Below are 18,971 nucleotides of genomic sequence, written 5' to 3'. Positions count from 1 at the left end.
AATCAACACTTTTATAAGTAAAAGTCCTAGGGAACATGAATGTATAATATGAAATTACCTGAGTGGATCTAAGACGGGGGTCCAAGTAACCAGATCCTGTGATGCAGTCAATAGCACGGGGCAGAGATCCCTCTTTTTCTGATCGTACAGAACAGCAAGGAGTTTAAACTGTACCATGGGAACTGATTTCCACTGGGTTGGGAGCAGAGGGAAAGATTTCTATGGAAGGTTTAATTCCAGTCTTAGACAAGAAAAAGTCTTGTGTGTTTATTGCTTGTTTTGTATATTTATTAAAACTATTACCAAAAACATAGGATCAGCTGGAAAAAAATGTTTACAAACGTACACACACTGACAGGAAAACACCCCCACCCTGAGGCCCAGCTTTATAAAGGTATTTAGGGGTTGCTACATTAATCGTTGGAATGCCTAAGTCTCATTTCCCAAAGGGATTTAAGTACGTAGGAGCCAAAATTGCATTAACAATGGATGGGATTTAGACTTTTAAGTGCCTAAATTCCTTTTGAAAATGAGTTTAGGCTTCTAATCAGTTAAGCACTGCAATGCTGAGCACAGCAATGCCTAATATCTTTAAAAATCTGGGTCTGAGCTGACACTGAAGTTCAGGGCAGTTGTAGATGCATGGTATCTCTCCGGATTTGGCCCATAACTAGGATAATACACTATCAGCCATCTTTTCTGTGTTCACAAGGTCTCTTCTACACACTCTACAAAGCAGTTCTTTGAAGAAATTCAGCTTGAAAGCCATCACTCTTAGAGTTCATACAAAAGCAGAAATGTTTCTGCAGCCATCACATCTTTGCATGTACAAACTAAAATGATCTCTGAAGTCTCTTGCACCAGCTCCTTACATTCTGAGATCTAATAATGAGTTACCAGCCTGAGCAATCCTCAGTGATTCTTTGCAAGGTTTAGCTTGGATTCTTCACTTGGTGGGAGTTCATGTGCACACAACTCTGGCTATGAAGAGGACTTTGTAAGATTCTTTAATATCTCCTTTTAAGGTGAGTACAGCTGCCACCATCAAAGGGTGATCCGGCTACAAACAAAGAATATGTAAGTATAAGCAGTCCTCTTCATCTGGCACCTAGAGCCAAAAGTCTGATCAGATTTTGTAAATTATGCCTTTTAATATCTTGAAGTTATCAGATGTGCCAGTTATGGGTATAGAGAGTCTCTCTTAATAACTGCGCTAGCCTAATGAAAGCTGGGAATAACAGGGTACTCCTTCCCTAGTGGGAGGCATGACATCATCTGGTTACAGCCATGACACCGAGCTGGGTGTGGCTGTGGCATACTGTGCTGTACTGTGGGTTTGGGAAGGAAATGGAGATCCTTCATCCATGAGTTGTGTAAGAGCCAGCTCTGGTCACCAGGAAGCCCTGAGTCAATATCAGGGCCTCATACCATGAACCCTAGTTCCTTTTGCACAGAATGACAGCAGCCTTCTAATTTTGGAAGATGCTAGTCATGCTGCCACCCCCACAGGGATCCCTGTGGACAGAGGGAGACTGAGAGAAGGAATAAGAAACACGTGAAGATGAGGCATAGAGGAAAATCTATTTGTAGAGACAGTGTTGTGAACATATACCAAGGCCCTGTAGAAGGAACCAAGGCAAACCCTGGTACCTATGGTGGGTCACAAAACAGACTCAAATAAGTAGTGAGCGCCACAAGAATTAACGGGCTTTGTTTGCAGTAAGGGAGATTTAGATTAGATATGACAAAAAAAATTGCTAACTCTACGGATAATTAAGCCCTAGTATCTAGGGAGGTTGTAGAGTCACCGTCATTGAAGGATTTTAAGAATAGGTTGGACAAACACCTGTCAGCAATGGCCCAGGTATACTTGGTCCTGCCTCGGCATGGGGGGATGGGCGAGATGGCCTCTTGAGGTCCCTTCCAGCCCTGCATTTCTATGATTCCATGAAAGAGACAGGAATCCAGGGCTACCACAGCCTGGGTACTGCAGCATCATGTGTTTAAATTTGTCTGTGCTTTCATATGATCGGGGCAGCAGAAAATCTTTTCTGTGTTGAAATCTAGTGTGAGAGAGCTTATCAAATGACTGCCCCCTAAGCAATCTGAGCAAAGCAGTGACTTTAATTTAATACTAATAAACTTTTGGCTGAAAGGTGCTATGTAAGTGTAAAGATCTTAATGCCTCATATAAGGTATGCATGATTATGCCCTTCATTCTCATCTCATAGATGGATCAACTGAGGCACAGAAGTTATGTAGCAAGCTCCTAAGGTGACACAGCCAGTCCCTGGCTTCTGTTCTCTAACTACTAGACCCTTTGTCCTGTTTTCATGCAAATCAGACACTAAGTTTAGCAGGCCTATTGTTATAACTTCTGTCCAAAGTGAGCTGCACTGATGATGACTCAAAGACTTGCTTCTGAGCTGATCCTGAAAGCTAGTGAGACTGTGCTCTGTTCCCTCCAGTCTACAATCATTTCAACAAACATGCTTTGGAAATGTTAACGTACATCAAAGTCAGCAGGTGGCACCCAAGAAACACTGATGCATTTGATTTGACCACGATCAACTGTTCCTTTAACAGGCTCGATGGTAAATCCCTTCTGCTGCAGGACTGGTAGGCTATCCAAACTGAACTCGACGTTCTGCAGCAACGACAAGCACAGTTAGTGAAGTAGAACACATGCTGTTAGTTACAGCCAGCTCAGCTTCTGGGTACAAAAGGCCTTTGCTTACAGGCTACATCACCCTAACCTATAGAACTGTGCCTCCCACCTGCTAAACCTCTTGTGCTTTTGCTCCTGAGACATGAAAACAAGCAGTGAATTTAATGTGCTTGGTTGTCATGAAACACACTCTGGCTAAAAGGAGAGTGTCTAGGGATTTTTCATGAAATTTAAACTAATTTGTTCTCTTGAAGTCTCATTTGTGGGGACCACAGTCTATTTCATCATTCAACAAACAAACCCTGAAAGCTGCAGCTCAGTGCAAGTTCAGAATGTTGTTTTTATAAACAGTTGCCCATAGCACTTTGCTGTTAACGTGAAAGCTGCTAATTTGGTCTATATTCATACTTTTATTATGTATTTAAGAATTAGGGGAGAAATGTATTTAACTAATTGTATTATCCTCTTCTAATATCCTCCTGCTAATTCCTCGTCTCCCCTTGAAAAATAAACCTCTATCCTTTCAAACAATACTAATGCTTTTATAATATGGTGTCAGGCTTAATGGAGATCCAGAAACTCATTTAATGTGGGATCTCTGCTGACTCTGGATTCTCAAGAGCAGTTGGTAGCCATTTGCAAGTACTGACTCAATTTCTGAGCTGAGTTACACACAGAAGTGAATTTTTCATTTTGTTTACCTTCTTCGATGCAAACTGAGCTGTCCGTATAGCCCCGATTTTCAGCTCCCTCACTGCCGGAGTCCCAGAGGTCTCTGCCTGGATGTACTCCAGGCTCAGGAGGAGGGACTTTGCTGGTTCTTCCAGTTCTAAACAGACATGGATCAAGTTAACTTTGGAACAGCCAATGAATGTTGGTCCCAAGTCAGGCATAAATGACTTATTGATCAGTTGGTCTAAGATGGTGTAAATTACACCAGAAGGCACCAGCAGAGAGGGCAGTAGTAGGAAAGTCCACCAACAAGAGTGTCTGAACAGTTCCTACCACATTTTGACTTGCATACCAACGGGTTGGAAGGAAGAGTGAATTTAAAGAAAGGTGAGGTCTGGTTAATTTGTATCATCTTACACGTTCTTTGTTTTTTCTGTTTCATCCTTCTATTTGGGCCCCTTAGCATGTAAGTTACACTCACTTATATTCCTTTGCATCTTTAAATGGGTGTAGTTTACATAACTCCTCTGAATTTAAACCCCTCTCTTACATTCAACCCTCCCGTTTAGTTTCTGTATTAGCTACTCCTAAGGTCTTTGTCTCTGAACTTGGGAATCATGTAATTAGAGTAATGCTGAGGGTGCATACATGTGAGAATTTTATAAGCATTTTAAAGTAAACCTTCACATGCCATTTACAGAAATGCAGCTAAAATACATTTGTGCTGTACTATTAGTTTATCCTTTTTCACATACTAAACTGAAAAACTGTCTAATCCCCATGAGGTAAAGCCCGCCATTCACATGGATGAGAAATTCTACTGTATTAGATTTAGAGAAAATTCTTCTCCCGATAACACATTTTTTCTGCCATTTTTATATTGAGTCAAACTCCTTCCATAAGATTCTGCCCTTCTTTGGCATTTGACTCTGGTACCCGCATGCTGGAGGTGCTATCGCCTGTGAACTTTTTTTAATACAAATGGAGACAGACAAATCTACATTTATATAATTCTCCCGCGTTAGAATAAAAATAGAAAAGGCAGGTTGTTACCTCCTTTTGCTGCTTCTTCAGACATGGGTGATGTTATAGCCAAAGACTCCAAGGGAACATCCAATGGATCCCCTCCTTCCACAAACATCATATGGTTTCTTGCAGCACCCTTCAGCCAGATCTCACGAGCTATTTCCTATGTAGGACAAGAACTCAGCAGATGCAGGTTACAGCCCAGGTCTTGATGTAATAGTAATCTCAACACAACTATACTAGCTGTCTAGAAACAATTGTATAATCTGTCTCAATTGTTAGCAGGCACACTGGCCACTGAGCTTAGTCTCTCCTTTATGTATGCAATTATAACCCATGATGCAAGAGATCTTTGTCATCTTCATTCTGTAATCAGCTGTTGACTTGGTGGGGGACATGTATTTTACTCCGTCTTTTTTCATTCTGTGGCAGAGTGCCTCTGTGATAACGGGGAAAACCATTCATCCTAGACCCCCAAGATAGGCAAAACTTACCTGGTATCAAATACGACCTGTCTGAGATTTGTGAAGCTGGGCCAGATTTCAGGCACTCATCACTGATTTCATGGTTTTTGAGTGTGGAAACCATGCACAACTCAGCTCAGCCAAAATTAGATATCTGGCTTTATCCCTACCCGAAACTCTGGGAATGCAAACTCCCCTGAAATGTTTGCAGTCACCTCTTTACTTGCAGTCCTGATAGCAGCCACTAGGTGGCACTCCTTGCTAACTGTTGGCTAGCCTCTCCTGGGAGTGTGGGAATATCACCCCGATGTTGCTCATCTGTGCACTCTGATTCTGGCTTCTGTCTAAGCTCAGTCCCTGCTCCACAGATGGACCACTCCTTCCCCATGCAGAGGAACAGCAGAGCAGCTTCACAGTAGAAAGAGCAGCCTCTGGTTAGGAAGGGTTTTTGGGGCATGGGCTCTGCAGGAAACAATCCACTATACCAGTCCCTTCATCAGATTCTCTGCATTGGGAACCTATGTGAAGTTGTGCTCAGCAATTCACAAGGGTATGTGCTCGCTCCCCACAATTTGCCCAGCTGCGAAGTGGGGTTATGTAGGGAGAAGAGGGATCTTATTCCAAGTCATTGTGAATTAATAACAAAATACAATTATTTCCACTCCTGATAGAATCTCAATGCCCATGCTGATAAATTCAGTTTGTCATATGGCAGCTTTAGATTTAACAATCCAGATGCCCTGAGGTTGCCTTACCTTGCCAAAGAGCACAACCTTGAGGCAGTCAGAATAATACAAACTTTCATGGTCTGGACTGAAGGTAATAGTGAAATCCTGACTCTTCCCAGGCTCAATTACGCCCTCTACTGGAAATACGTTGAACACACTTAAACCACTGTAGTTCTGTGTACCTGGAAGAGCAAAAAACAGAAATATGAGGATGACAGAAGGAAAGCTCTGTTCTACCACTCTTTTTATATTTCAATCTCACGTCCTTTTTGTCCCAATGGTAAATGAGTAAAATTTCTGGTGCATGTTTATGAAGCAAAGTCGGAAATCTGGGTGTTAAAAAGCCTACCTGGAACCACCCGGGAGGTTTTTCAAAATACCCATTTCCCTGGAGGAATTGGAGAAGTGCCATTAAACCATTCTTTCTTTCTTTCTTTCTAGTATTAATTACACATAGATTGATCTTGCTTCTTGATGGGTGATATACTGAGTGGGTTTAACCAGATTTCAACAATAGAGCCTTCTTACTTGGGAATGTTCTCTTAAGCTATGTAAACTTGTACCAACCAGGAATTAATTATTAACATATTTGATATTAGTGAAGCAAATACTGTCCTTAGTTACAGTGTTGTGACCCCCCCCACCACTGTAAGGCTTCAGTGAAGTTGAATGGACCAAACACAAGGCAGAATTTGGCTCCTATTATGTACTTGATTAGTGAGATGAAAAACTATTTACCAACAAAATCTGTCCGTCCTGGGGGAGACGTGATGAAGAAGGGAAGTCTCTGCTGCTTTTTGTCCCTTGTTTGTGAGAGTGACTCTAGTTTGATGGAGTATCTCAGGGGCAGAGTGGAAGTGTTCTGTATCTGGAGGGAGTCATTGATACAACAGCATTTTAATAGGGGAACTGATTAAAAACCTTATAGGATGTGTATTGTGCAAATGGGCTGAAATTGTTTATTGCATGCCCAGGTGCCATACATAGTACATATGGGTTACTATTATCCACAGTTCGTTCTTCCTGCCAAACAACACAGAGCGTTTTCCACTCTTGGAACCCATCTGCAGGAAATACACACTAGTTGCCTCCCATCAAAGCTTTGTGATGCCTGCACAGTGAAAGATTTTATAGACTAACAGTTTGCTTCTAGCACTTGGCCTGTTCACTAGATTTGGGATTAGAGGTGTGGAAATCTACAGCAGATGAATGAATCAATTAAACTGTTCTCCAGCCTACCCCGGTAGTCCCTAGCAGGGCACATCCCCCTCCCATGGAGACAGGAGGCAGACACAATCAGGGTGGCTACAAAAGGGAGCACCTGGGAGGGAAGGGCAAGTAACTCTGATGCTTGAGGGGCCATTTCTGGCCTCCCTCACCCTTGTGTGTACTGGACAGAACCAGGGAGAAGAGCATTCAAGAGGTGCTTTTTAAATGTGCAGTAAGACCCTCCCCCCTCCCCAGTGCCTCTGTAGGCAGAATTCCCACAAGCAGTGCAGAGTCAGCTCAGCACCCCTGCCAGGTAGAAGTACCGTTGGCCCTTAAGACTCTCTGCTTCTAATGAACTCACTGAACTACCAGTTTGTCACGGGTGTTCATCACAGGCTTAAAAGCTAAAATGTTTAATGAAGCAACTTACTGCTCAGCATAACTTCCTGTCGGGAAACTCTCTTACATGCTTCTGACCAACTAGGAATGGTCCTGACCCACTACTAATCAGGTCTTTAAGTTTTAACTCAACACAAGGGAGTTTTCATTAGGTCAGGATTTACCTTGAATGTGGAAGTGACCTTCTCTTTGGCTATGACATATCCCATATCGAGCACTTCTCCTTCCACAGAACAAGCAATTGACGGAGCCACCCCATGGCCAATAATACTGAGGGTCAGGGTGGCTTTTATGCTCCTGATATCCAGAGTTTCAAAGAACTGCAAAGAAGGATATTCATATCAGTCAACTGTAACAGACACTGGCTTTAGAATTTCAGGGTCCAATACAAAGCCAGGGCTAAATGCCAGCTGGGTGCTGTGCATAGGCACCTGGCAACGGGGATGGAGTGGGAATGCCCCAGTCCTAGCTTCTCATAATCACATCCCAGGTCCTTTGTGGAAGTATCCACAGAGAAGATCGTTCCAGGTCTTAGTGGCCATCGGGTCACTTAGGGCTGGTCTTCACTACCCGCCCAGATCGGCGGGTAGAAATCGATCTCTCGGGGATCGATTTATTGCACCTCGTCGGGACGTGATAATCGATCCTCGAATCGATGCGCGTACTCCACCAGCCCAGGTAGGAGTAAGCGCCGTCGACGGGGGAGCCGCGGCGGTCGATTTGCCGCCGTCCTCACAGCGGGGCAAGTCGGATCAGATACGTCGAATTCAGCTACGCTATTCCCGTAGCTGACTTTGTGTATCTGAAATCTATCCTCCCCCCCGTAGTGTAGACGTAGCCTTAGTCAATGGGCATGCCCACAGATGTGGCATTCTGCCTGGGTTAGAGGTGGGGCTAGGGCTGGTTCACACTGGAGCTGGATTTGAAGTACTGTATGTGAGTGTCTGGGCTTGAGGGCACTTAAACAGCAAGCCAGAATTTGGCCCTACTTTCTTTTTTTGATTCTGAAGGTGCTTATATTTCCTTGTCTAAGAAATCTCGAGGGACGAGAGGCTGGATGCTCAAAAGGAGTTAGGAGTGAAATCAGTGAAAGTTAGGAGGCTAAATAGAAGTTTGGAGCCTACCTCCTTCTGAGCATCCAGCCCTGGATCTATAACAGGGGTAGGCAACCTGCGGCACGCGTGCTGAAGGCGGCACGCCAGCTGATTTTTTTCAGTGGCACTCTCACTGCCAGGTCCTGGCCACCAGTCCAGGGGGCTCTGCATTTTAATTTAATTTTAAATGAAGCTTCTTAAACATTTTTAAAACCTGATTTACTTTACATACAACAATAGTTTACTTATATATTATAGACTTATAGAAACGTTAGAATGTATTACTGGCACGTGAAATCTTAAGTTAGAGTGAATAAATGAAGACTTGGCACACCACTTCTGAAAGGTTGCCGACCCCTGATCTATAATGTACTCTCCCAGGGAGAATGACCTCACTGTGATACCAATGTGCTAAAGAACACAGCTTATCTGACTGCCCATTATTAGAACAATGTTAAGCTGCTGTCAATGTTCTGATAAGGGTCAGGCTCCTATAGAGCCACACGCATTCCCGACAGAGAGCCCACTACATATGTCTTTAGACTGCACTGTTGTGCACTATACTGTGCATCAGCTGCCTACTTTCTCCACTCAGAAGTGGAGAGGGGCTGTCTGTGTAGTTTGCAAAGCATTATGAGATCCTTTGCTAGGAAAGACATTCCATAAATGAATATAATTCCCCCTGAGAAAAAATGTTAAAATCAGGCCTTAACCAGTCAAAAATGTGTCCCAGAACTCCTTCAGCATGAAAATTCTTGATTTTATTATTTGTGCACCAGTATTGACATTATTTTAAAAGTATATTTTTGGGCAAGTCTTGTATTTTTAAATGCTTCTGATTGCTTATTATCATCCATGTGTCTCCCCATGTGTAAAATATTTTCTCATATATATATATAAAATATTTACTTACCAATTTACTCTCATTTGGACAAAAAGAGATGGAGAGAAACTGGTTTTCCCCTGGCTCAAGAGTGCCAACTGGACTGACCAATAGGAAGGGCCCATTGGGGTTGAGGATGGAGAATCCTAGCTGAAATGTTGCAAATCAAGGAAATGCAAGTTTATAGGTGACAAACTGAGGGTACAAGAGCAGGATTTAAAGATAATTCAAACCAACCTGTTGTCTATTAGCTTTTTTAGGGCTAGTGAGCTAGACCAAAGAAAATAAAAACCAACCCAATTCTTTGTCCAAAACTCAAATGTCTGAAATAGGGGTTTTTTCAGTTAGAAAAACTTGTAATAACTTCCCTGCAGCTCTGTTCCTAGGTTTTGCCTGGGGTGGGAAGCACGCAAATTAAACCAGCATAGGAGAGATGATGTTCTCTCAGATTTTTCTGGCCCTGTTTAGACTTGGCAATACTGGAAGCCTAGAGAACAGCCTTTTCTAACTGAAGATTTCCAGAAGTTGGGAGAAGTGTTGAGTAAAAACTTGGGTCTTGGCTCTCTGTGTGTCATGTTGGTGCTGGAGTTGGCTGCATTGCTAGTAGCTTTTGCTCTTTTAGAAAGGGCTGAAGCATGAGCAGGAAGAGCCTCTCAAGTCTGGTTTTTAAATAGAGATTTACCAGCAGAAAAGTGCATAGTGAGAATTTTGCAAAAGCATTTAGATTGGAAGGGGTCTTTAAAGTTCATTTCTTCCAGCGCCGCAGAGTAGATTTTTACAATCTCTCTAGCTGTGAAAGATGGGCACCACATCTGAACTACAGTTTCCATTAAAGGTGCTTTTACAATCCTAATGATGAACAATTCTTGCAGAAATAGGCCCAAACTCAACAGTGACTGAATAGCGGATTGTGGGGAGTGAACACTCCAGTCAAGGATACTGCTAGCTGCTCCTGGGAGATGTTCTGTATTGTAATCCGTTTGATTATTCTGTGGCCTAAAATGTATAAAAACAACACTTTCAGAAATGTTACTGTAATCAACCAGTAAGAGAGACCACTAAATTGGACACTCCAGTTTTCAACTGCAATGCTGCCTAGGGCCATCTTTAGTTATGGTGTCACAGTATTCATTGCACTCCAGTGTGAGAAAGAATGGCCGGGAAATAAAACCACCAATGTTAACTCCAAGAATGAGCCAGAAAAAAGTTCTGAAGTTAGTGGCAGACTGATCCTTTCTTTCAAGACAGAAAGCAACAAATGTGACACTTCTAGTGTCTCCCAGTCTTTCAAGGAAAAAGGTCAGATACCACTCAGGTGGCTGTTTAAAAGCATTTTCAAGGTATGAGACTTTTCACTCCATCTACTGTGTTTTTACTTTACTGGGATTTCCTAAATGTGGTATTTATAAATCAACATTTTACAGCCAGCCTGGTTGTGATGAAGGTTCCATGTATTAGAAGGCTGTCCTGCAGAGGCTAGACCTGTCAATGACCACGTTGTATTCTCCAAACACTACTTGGCTAGGAAATTATATCCAGGAGGGAAAAATGCATCTTCACAACCCATTTTACTAGTGGATTTGTTTTTAACAGAGGTTGTTACAAAAGACCATAAAACCTCAAAGAAGAATTGTTAGGAGTAGTTTGAGTAATGTTCCGCTGCATCAGATCTCCATGCATGACTGCTCATATGAGAGCAACAGTTCACTCCCACGTTTCCCTCCGCTAAATGTTCACTGCATTTCTGGGGCTGGTGTACAGTGAACGAACACAGGTGGTCTCCATTAGGGCTACTAATTACATCTCTGGGCATCAAATGGGCTCTTAAGAACCTTAAATGGTTATCTGGGCTCCTAATTACCCATTTGTATGACTACATCTGGCCTAATTTAGACACCTATGTTTGAAAATTGATCCTACAGCAAGTAAGAAAATAATAACAAATCTACATTTAAAAGGAATTAAAGCCAGACAGAAAAACCTCAAAAGTTGAATTCTAATTTCGTACCTACTGCGACCTCCCCAAAGTTGACGATGTTTTTTCCATTATTTGAAGTGATCACAACAGATGGTGCTACAGCAGGACAGTGCAACTCTAGGTACAAGGTGTTATAAGGACTGGGGAGATGGAAAAAAATGTTTGGTGTTAGATCATAAAATCTGGTATTTGAAATCTGCTCTTACTCTATGCAGGAGGGGAAAAAGCATTATGTCAGTGTTAAAGAGAATGTATAATTCTTGGCTTCTTTTCGTGTATCTGCATAGGCAGAAGAGGTGGACTGAATCTGGCACATAAACTTTACATAGTAAATATTCTCTAAGGTGCTTTGATATTAGCAGGCTCGATTCTGATCTATGCTGGTGTACATTCTAAGTTATTCCACTGATTTACGGGGCAATTAAGATCAGAATCTGGCCTTTTCCCCAAAAAACGAATGAATACTTTTTCAACATGTGCCCCAACTTTCTTCTGACCTTTCTGGTCCACCATAAATTGCATTCATATGGTTTCATGCTGCTCATTTATACAGTACCTGTACTTTAGATGTTCAGATCCTATCTTTTCATCAGTATCTCCACTTGCAACAAAGCAAGGTATGATGTATCTCTCAAACTTTCCTGTGAAATTCCTAATCAGGGAATACTGAGCTGCAATATATTCTTCAGAGCTAGAGAGTACAAGAATATGGTCATAAGAAGAAAGCAAAAAATCATGTAGTAACACAGCAGTCTAGTACTAATGCCAGCAAGCAGAATATTACATTGCAGACCTGACCTACTAAGCATTTGCATTTACTATTTATTGATCTTAATTGTTTAAAAGTGGACTTTAGCAGTAAAGCTGTGTGCTCATTTGTTACAAAACAATGGATCTGCTCAACAGAGGGTGGTGTTGAATAAGTAGTTTGCTTTTCTGCTCATGTCATGAAGAACAAAAATTATGAACTCAGATACTTAATGTCACACTAGAGAAGACAAAACACTTTTTAATGTGATTCTCCCATGCTGGATTTTCTAGTGAAAATCCATTTTGCAAACATTTTCATTGCATCTTCTTATATTCCTAAATTACATATTTCTATGATAGAGTATGTCTGGCAAAGCCTCTGAATTCTCAAATATGCATTTCCTTTGGAATGAATTGTGTAGTTACAGTATACTCAAACAATTCATGTTTAAAAATATAAGTTTATTATATGCTGATAATTAATGGATTGCACTAAATATGTAATTCTTGTCCAAAGCATGTAGGGCCCAATTCAGCAAAGCACTTAAGCATGTGTCTAACTTTAACATATGAGTGGTTCTATTGACTTCAGTAGGACTACTAAGAACATAAGAACGGCCGTACTGGGTCAGACCAAAGGTCCATCTAGCCCAGTATCCTGTCTACTGACAGTGGCCAATGCCAGGTGCCCCAGAGTGAACCTAACAGGTAATGATCAAGTGATCTCTCTCCTGCCATCCATCTCCACCCTCTGACAAACAGAGGCTAGGGACACCATTCCTTACCCATCCTGACTAATAGCCATTAATGGACTTAACATCCATGAATTTATCCATTTCTCTTTTAAATGCTGTTACAGTCCTAGCCTTCACAACCTCCTCAGGCAAGGAGTTCCACAAGTTGACTGTGTGCTGTGTAAAGAAGAACTTCCTTTTGTTTTAAACCTGCTGCCCATTAATTTCATTTGGTGGCCCCTAGTTCTCGTATTATGGGAATAAGTAAATAACTTTTCCTTATCTACTTTCTCCACATCACTCATGATTTTATATACCTCTATCATATCCCCCCTTAGTCTCCTCTTTTCCAAGCTGAAAAGTCCTAGCCTCTTTAATCTCCTCATATGGGACCCGTTCCAAACCCCTAATCATTTTAGTTGCCCTTCTCTGAACCTTTTCTAGTGCCAGTATAGTACTCAGATACTTGGGACTACTTATTTACTTAAAGTTAAGCACATGCTTAAATGCTTTGTTGGATCAGGGCCCTCAAGCACTGGCCTTTCTTATTAGATGGTATAACACTAAATAAATAAACTGCTAGGTACCACATGAAATAAATGTTAATTCTCTGTCAGCTGACCTGCATGCTGCAAAATGACTACCTGGAAGCTATAAATTAAAGCATTGTTATATTTCCCAATGGGTGAATTTCGCCCTGTCCTAGTGGTGGTTCTCTAGACTATAAGCCATTTAACTGCCAAATTAAGGCGTTGGTGGGTCTTGGGCATGAGCCTTGTGCTGTCCGGGGTGAATTTTACTCAATACAAATGCAACTAATTTATTTGGAAGAGGTGAATCGTTCGCTGTCAGTTTCTGTTAAAATGTTTAATCAGCCTCCTACCTGAAAAACAGGCCAATTGCCCTTTAAATTGGTATTGTGGTTGGTTCAGCTGAGTTATAGTACAGCCACGTTTAATGCTACATGGTACATTCTTTCAAGCCCGCAGCTCTGCTATTTGATCTATAATGAGGGATTCTCTGCCTTGCAGGAGAGGTTATGACAGTGTAGATTAGAAGCATTGCTAATTTTGGAAATAACCTTTGTAATAAAGAAAAAGGCCAGTTCTCCCCTAAAGTTAGATTGCTCGCTCACACACAGGGATTAATGAAACCAATGTGGCAAATGGCATTCGTTCGCTACCCAGTAGAAGCTGCTGCTACCGACTTACTTTGTTTTTATTTCTTCTGGTTTTGGTGGCTCAAAGCCACTGCTAGCAGCTGCATGTTTACTGCTTCTGACCCTCAAAGGCTGTCTGAAAGCGGCAAAACTTGGTTTCTTTCCATCCTTCTTTCCTGCCACAGTTTCGTCTTTTCTCTTCTATAAATGTGTATATATAAATATAACATGCACGTGATACTTCAAAGCTGCCTAAGTAATTTGGACATCCAATTCCTATTAAAATCCCATAGGTGGCTACAAATTAGTATAGATCAGAGGTTCTCAAACTTCATTGCACTGCAACCCCCTTCTGCCAATAAAAATTACTACACAACCCCAGGAGTGGGGACCAAGCCTGAGGCTGCCCAAGCCCTGCCGCCCCAGGAGGGGTGGGGGCCCAAGCCCCAGGCCCTGGGCGGGGGTGCCAAAGCCCAAGCTCCAGGGCTTCAGCCCCAGGTGGGGGGCCTGTAAGCTGAGCCTCGCTACACAGGGCTAAAGCCCTCAGGCTTCGGCCCTGGGCGGTGGGACTCGGCTTTGTTTTCAGCACCAGGCCCCAGACCCACTTTGGGGTCCTGGCCCACAGTTTGAGAACTGCTGTTCTAGATTATTCTGTGGAGATGCTCCAGTCAGGGATCATGGCTCCACTGTGTGAATGCCGGTGTAAACATACAGCAAAAAGACAGTCTCTGCCCCAGAGAACTCCTAATCTAAATATATAAAAAGAGGTGACAGATGTCTGTAACCAAAACCATAAGATAACAGCGATACAATTATGATTTAGGGCAACAAGCAATGGATACAGTGTTCAAATAAAATAAAGTGAAATTAGACAATTCAAGCTCAGAGGACAAATCGTCTACTGGAGTAAATAAATGCAGCTCTATTGACTTCAATGGAATTTTATTAATTTACACTAGGGAATTGGGAATCTGACCCCATTTTCAAAAGTGCCTAAGTCACTTAGGTGCACGTCCCATTTTCAGAAGTCCCTTTTAGGCACTTAGGAACTCCTAATGTACTTATGAACCAAAGTCCATTTTCAAAAGCCAGTCAGGTGCTTTCAAAAACGTTACCCTATATTTATTTATTAATCCAGTCCGCTGATTGCGTTAACTGCCACTTTGTACTGCTAATCTCTGGTAGAAGATTCTTGGCTTCATTTATTGTATTTTTAATTGCAAATAATTTTATGCTAAATAAGTAATGCTGTAGAAATGAGCTTGATTTTCCTTTGAGAGTGAGCGCATTGATTTTTAACTGTTCTTACTTGCATTTCTGATTCATGAATCTTCTTCAACATCGTCCTTTGTGCATCTTCCCTGCACAGCATCTGAACTGCCTCTTCTCTGATTAGCTGCTCTGACAACACTGGTTTGAAGTACACTTGTATCAAGCATTTCTGGGGTAAAAGATTGCACACAATGAATGACATTGGACTGCAAATTAACATCAGTGGCTAAGGGCAGAACTTGGCCCTTGCTTATTTGTAACTCCCACCAAAATCAATAGAAGCTGAGAGCATGAGTTTGAGAGCAGATTTTGACCCTGGATACCTTGGCCCTTTTTTGTAAGGGAGCCAGGTGAATTAAAGAAAAGGGCTAATAGTAGCTGTGTTTTAAAAAGTCCACAATGCTGCAACAGTGTTAGATTACCACCAATTTTTCTACATTTAAGTGCCTTTCAGCTAAATAAATCATGCTATAACATTGATGCAAATTCGTCCATGAGTAAAGTTACATGTGTACTTGTTTGCATCACTGAGCTCTAGATTTCCATTAAAAGTATTCTTTTAAGCTCAGTGTACAAAAATGAATTAATTATAGGACTGGTACCATATATTTTGGGACTTTAATTACAAGGTACTAAATTTGTAAGGATAGAGATGATCATAGGATTTTATCTTTTGTATTCAAATTCTTGACATACTCAGAATGAATTTACCTTCCCTGGTAAAACTGTCCCAACAGAAGGCATAATTGTCACAGGAGAATCTTCTGGCACAAGGAATTCAAAGGAAGTGGGTCCAACAGGGGCAATTTCCCCTTTGCCGATCCTTGGGACAGCATGAGTAAAGCGGTTGAGGCTCACATGTGCATTTATCACATACAGTGTTGCTGTAGATACATCATTTAAAGCTGTTGCTGCAAACTTGACTAAGGAATGAGACAACTCAAGAGGTGGGTGGACTCCAACTGCTTTGCATGACAGCTTGAATTGTCTAAAAATAAACACACCATACATTGTCTCAGCACAAACAGAGCATCTTAAACAGCACAGAAGCCTGGGAACCTGATTCTGCAGCTCTTATTCAAGCAGGATTCCTATCGATTGCAATGGCAATTTTGCCTAAGATGGCACAATGAGGCAAATATGGTATTTGTTTTAAAATGTGCAACTCCCTAGAGAGGCTGTACCTGAATTATCTCTCTGAATAAAAATGCAATGAGATGCAATCTGAAAATTTGTGCCGTATGCCTTCACTATTATAGCAGCATCACCTGGCACAGATGATGAGCATCTTCAGAAGAAACATACACACAACCAATGTAAAGCTTCAATAATTCCAACAAGAAATGGGGTTGGGAGGAAGTTGCAGGTAAAGAAAAGAGGCAAATTTATAGCTGGAGGCATACGATATCGATGGACTTGGGTGAGGCAGGAGGAGAGTCAGCAAAAAGGCAACAAATGAACTCAGTAAAGGCAGGCACTGAGCACCTCTCGTACGATGCAAAGCTCCTGCCTCTGCCAATGTACAGACAACCTAGACTCTGGGACTTAATTATCAGATTCTGATCTTGACTCTAGAACTCCACCATTGATTCAGAGTAACACTTCTACCTTTACTCATTTGTGTTTCCAGATTCTTAACATACCTATTAATCTCTGACTTGCAGATCAGCTCAAAACTGTATTCCTTTGCCTTGTTGGCTTTGAAGATTATGTCCAGGTTCAGGCTTTCCAGGGGGAGGAGAGTTCCAAATCCATCACTCGGTTGAATTTCTACAAACTTCAAAATGACAAAAAGAAATCTCGTGTGTTACAATGTAACAAAGGGTCAGGGCACCAGAAACACATGCCTGAGGAACTTCAGCCCAAGACACTCATCTGAGGAATAGTATGTGTGTCTGGGTGACTAGAATTCTGTGCAGACTTCTAGTTCTAGAATAATTTGAAAGGTTGCAGTTTCAATTTGCCTTTTCTGCTGCAATTGATTTCTCATCTTGGACAACATGTGACCATGCAGTAAAAGTCTATCACCTCAGATTTCAATGGAGTTGACATTTGAGAAAGGACTTCCTTTCGGGCTTTCTGCTGACTTATTGTCCATGGTAACCATATTATTCTTATGTAGCTATTAGGGCTGTCAATTTTTAATTAGGTTAACCCACACAATTAACTCAAAAAAATTAATCGCGATTAATTTCAGTTTTAATCGCACTGTTTAAACAATAGAATACCAATTTAAATTTATTACACATTTTGGATGTTTTTCTACATTTTCAAATATATTGATTTAAATTACAACACAGAATACAAAGTGTACAGTGCTCACTTTATATTATTTTTTACAAATATTTGCACTGTAAAAATGATAAAAGAAATAGTATTTTTCAATTTACCTCATACAAGTACTGTAGTGCAATCTCTTTATCGTGAAAGTGCAATTTACAAATGCAGATTTTTTTTGTTACATAACTGCACTCAAAAACAAAACAATGTAAAACTTTAGAGCCTACGAGTCCACTCAGTCCTACTTCTTATTCAGCCAATCCCTAAGACAAACAAGTTTGTTTACATTTACGGAAGATAATGCTGCCTGCTTCTTATTTACAATGTCACCTGAAAGTGAGAACAGACATTCGCATGGGACTTTTGTAACTGGCATTGCAAGGTATTTACATGCCAGATATGCTAAACATTCGTATGCCCCTTCATGCTTTGGCTACCATTCTGGAGGACATGCTTCCATGCTGATGACACTCGTTAAAAAAATAATGTATCAATTAAATTTGTGACTGACCTCCTTGGGGGAGAATTGTATGTCTCCTGTTCTGTTTTACCTGCATTCTGCCATATATTTCATGTTATAGCAGTCTCGGATGATGACCCAGCATGTTGTTCGTTTTAAGAACACTTTCATTGCAGACTTTACAAAATGCAAAGAAGGTACTAATGTGAAATTTCTAAAGATAGCTACAGCACTCGACCCAAGGTTTAAATATCTGAAGTGCCTTCCAAAATCTGAGAGTGACGAGGTGTGGAGCATGCTTTCAGAAGTCTTAGGAGAGCAACACTCCAATGCAGAAACTACAGAACCCGAACCACCAAAAAAGAAAATCAACCTTTTGCTGGTGGTATCTGACTCAGATGATGAAAACGAACATGCGTCGGTCTGCCCTGCTTTGGATCATTATTGAGTCAGAACCCATCATCAGAATGAACGCATGTCCTCTGGAATGGTGGCTGAAGCATAAAGGGACATATGACTCTTTAGCGCATCTGGCATGTAAATATCTTGCAATGCCGGCTACAACAGTGCCATGCGAACGCCTGTTCTCACTTTCAGGTGATATTATAAGCAAGAGGGAAGCACTGTCTCCTGCAAATGTAAACAAACTCGTTTGTCTGAGCGATTGGCTGAACAAGAAGTAGGACTGAGTAGACTTGTTAGGCTCCAAGTTTGACATTACTTTATTTTTGAATGCAGTTATTTTTGTGTGCATAATTCTAAATTTGTAAGTTCAACTTTCATGATAAAGAGATTGCACTTCAGAACTTGTATTAGGTGAATTGAAAAATACTATTTTTTTATTTTTACAGTGGAAATATTTATAATAAAAAATAAATATAAAATGAGCACTGTACACTTTGTATTCTGTGTTGAAATTGAAATCAATATATTTGAAAATTTGGAAAACCTCCAAAAACATTTCAATAAATGGTATTCTATTATTGTTTAACAGTGCAATTGTGATTAATTTTTTTAATCACTTGACAGCCCTAATAGCTATCCTCATGCAAGACTGAATGAGATGCGAGAAAGCTATCAACTACCTTTCCTACCTCACTAGGGAGTTGTGAGGATAAATCCATTAATGTTTGTGAGCAGGGCCGGCTCCAGGGTTTTGGCCGCCCCAAGCAGCCAAAACCAAAAAAAAAAAAAA

At 41.2% G+C, this 18,971-nt stretch overlaps 1 protein-coding gene across 1 annotated transcript in view; it reads right to left on the bottom strand.

Annotated features, from left to right (window-relative positions):
- Positions 1-329: 329 nt before the first annotated feature.
- The window catches only part of CFAP74 (cilia and flagella associated protein 74), a 102,170-nt gene continuing 83,528 nt past the window's right edge, over positions 330-18,971 (bottom strand). Inside the window, exons 25-39 of the mRNA XM_029913560.1 lie at positions 16,680-16,813; positions 15,748-16,024; positions 15,074-15,205; positions 13,817-13,965; positions 11,678-11,812; positions 11,152-11,261; positions 10,084-10,139; positions 9,174-9,293; positions 7,331-7,486; positions 6,297-6,426; positions 5,586-5,740; positions 4,394-4,529; positions 3,370-3,497; positions 2,513-2,647; positions 330-1,060 (exon numbers count right to left, since the gene is read on the bottom strand). Of these exons, the coding sequence (XP_029769420.1) occupies positions 962-1,060; positions 2,513-2,647; positions 3,370-3,497; positions 4,394-4,529; positions 5,586-5,740; positions 6,297-6,426; positions 7,331-7,486; positions 9,174-9,293; positions 10,084-10,139; positions 11,152-11,261; positions 11,678-11,812; positions 13,817-13,965; positions 15,074-15,205; positions 15,748-16,024; positions 16,680-16,813 (2,052 nt within the window). The 3' untranslated portion in view covers positions 330-961. The remainder of the gene's footprint in view (positions 1,061-2,512; positions 2,648-3,369; positions 3,498-4,393; positions 4,530-5,585; positions 5,741-6,296; positions 6,427-7,330; positions 7,487-9,173; positions 9,294-10,083; positions 10,140-11,151; positions 11,262-11,677; positions 11,813-13,816; positions 13,966-15,073; positions 15,206-15,747; positions 16,025-16,679; positions 16,814-18,971) is intronic.

Source organism: Terrapene carolina, unplaced genomic scaffold (genome assembly GCF_002925995.2).
Source record: "Terrapene carolina triunguis isolate 2854851 unplaced genomic scaffold, T_m_triunguis-2.0 Scaffold714, whole genome shotgun sequence".
In the NCBI taxonomy this organism is placed as follows: Eukaryota; Metazoa; Chordata; order Testudines; family Emydidae; genus Terrapene; species Terrapene triunguis.
The sequence above is the reverse complement of the archived record's forward strand: the minus strand, read 5'-3'. Positions and strand labels throughout refer to the sequence as shown.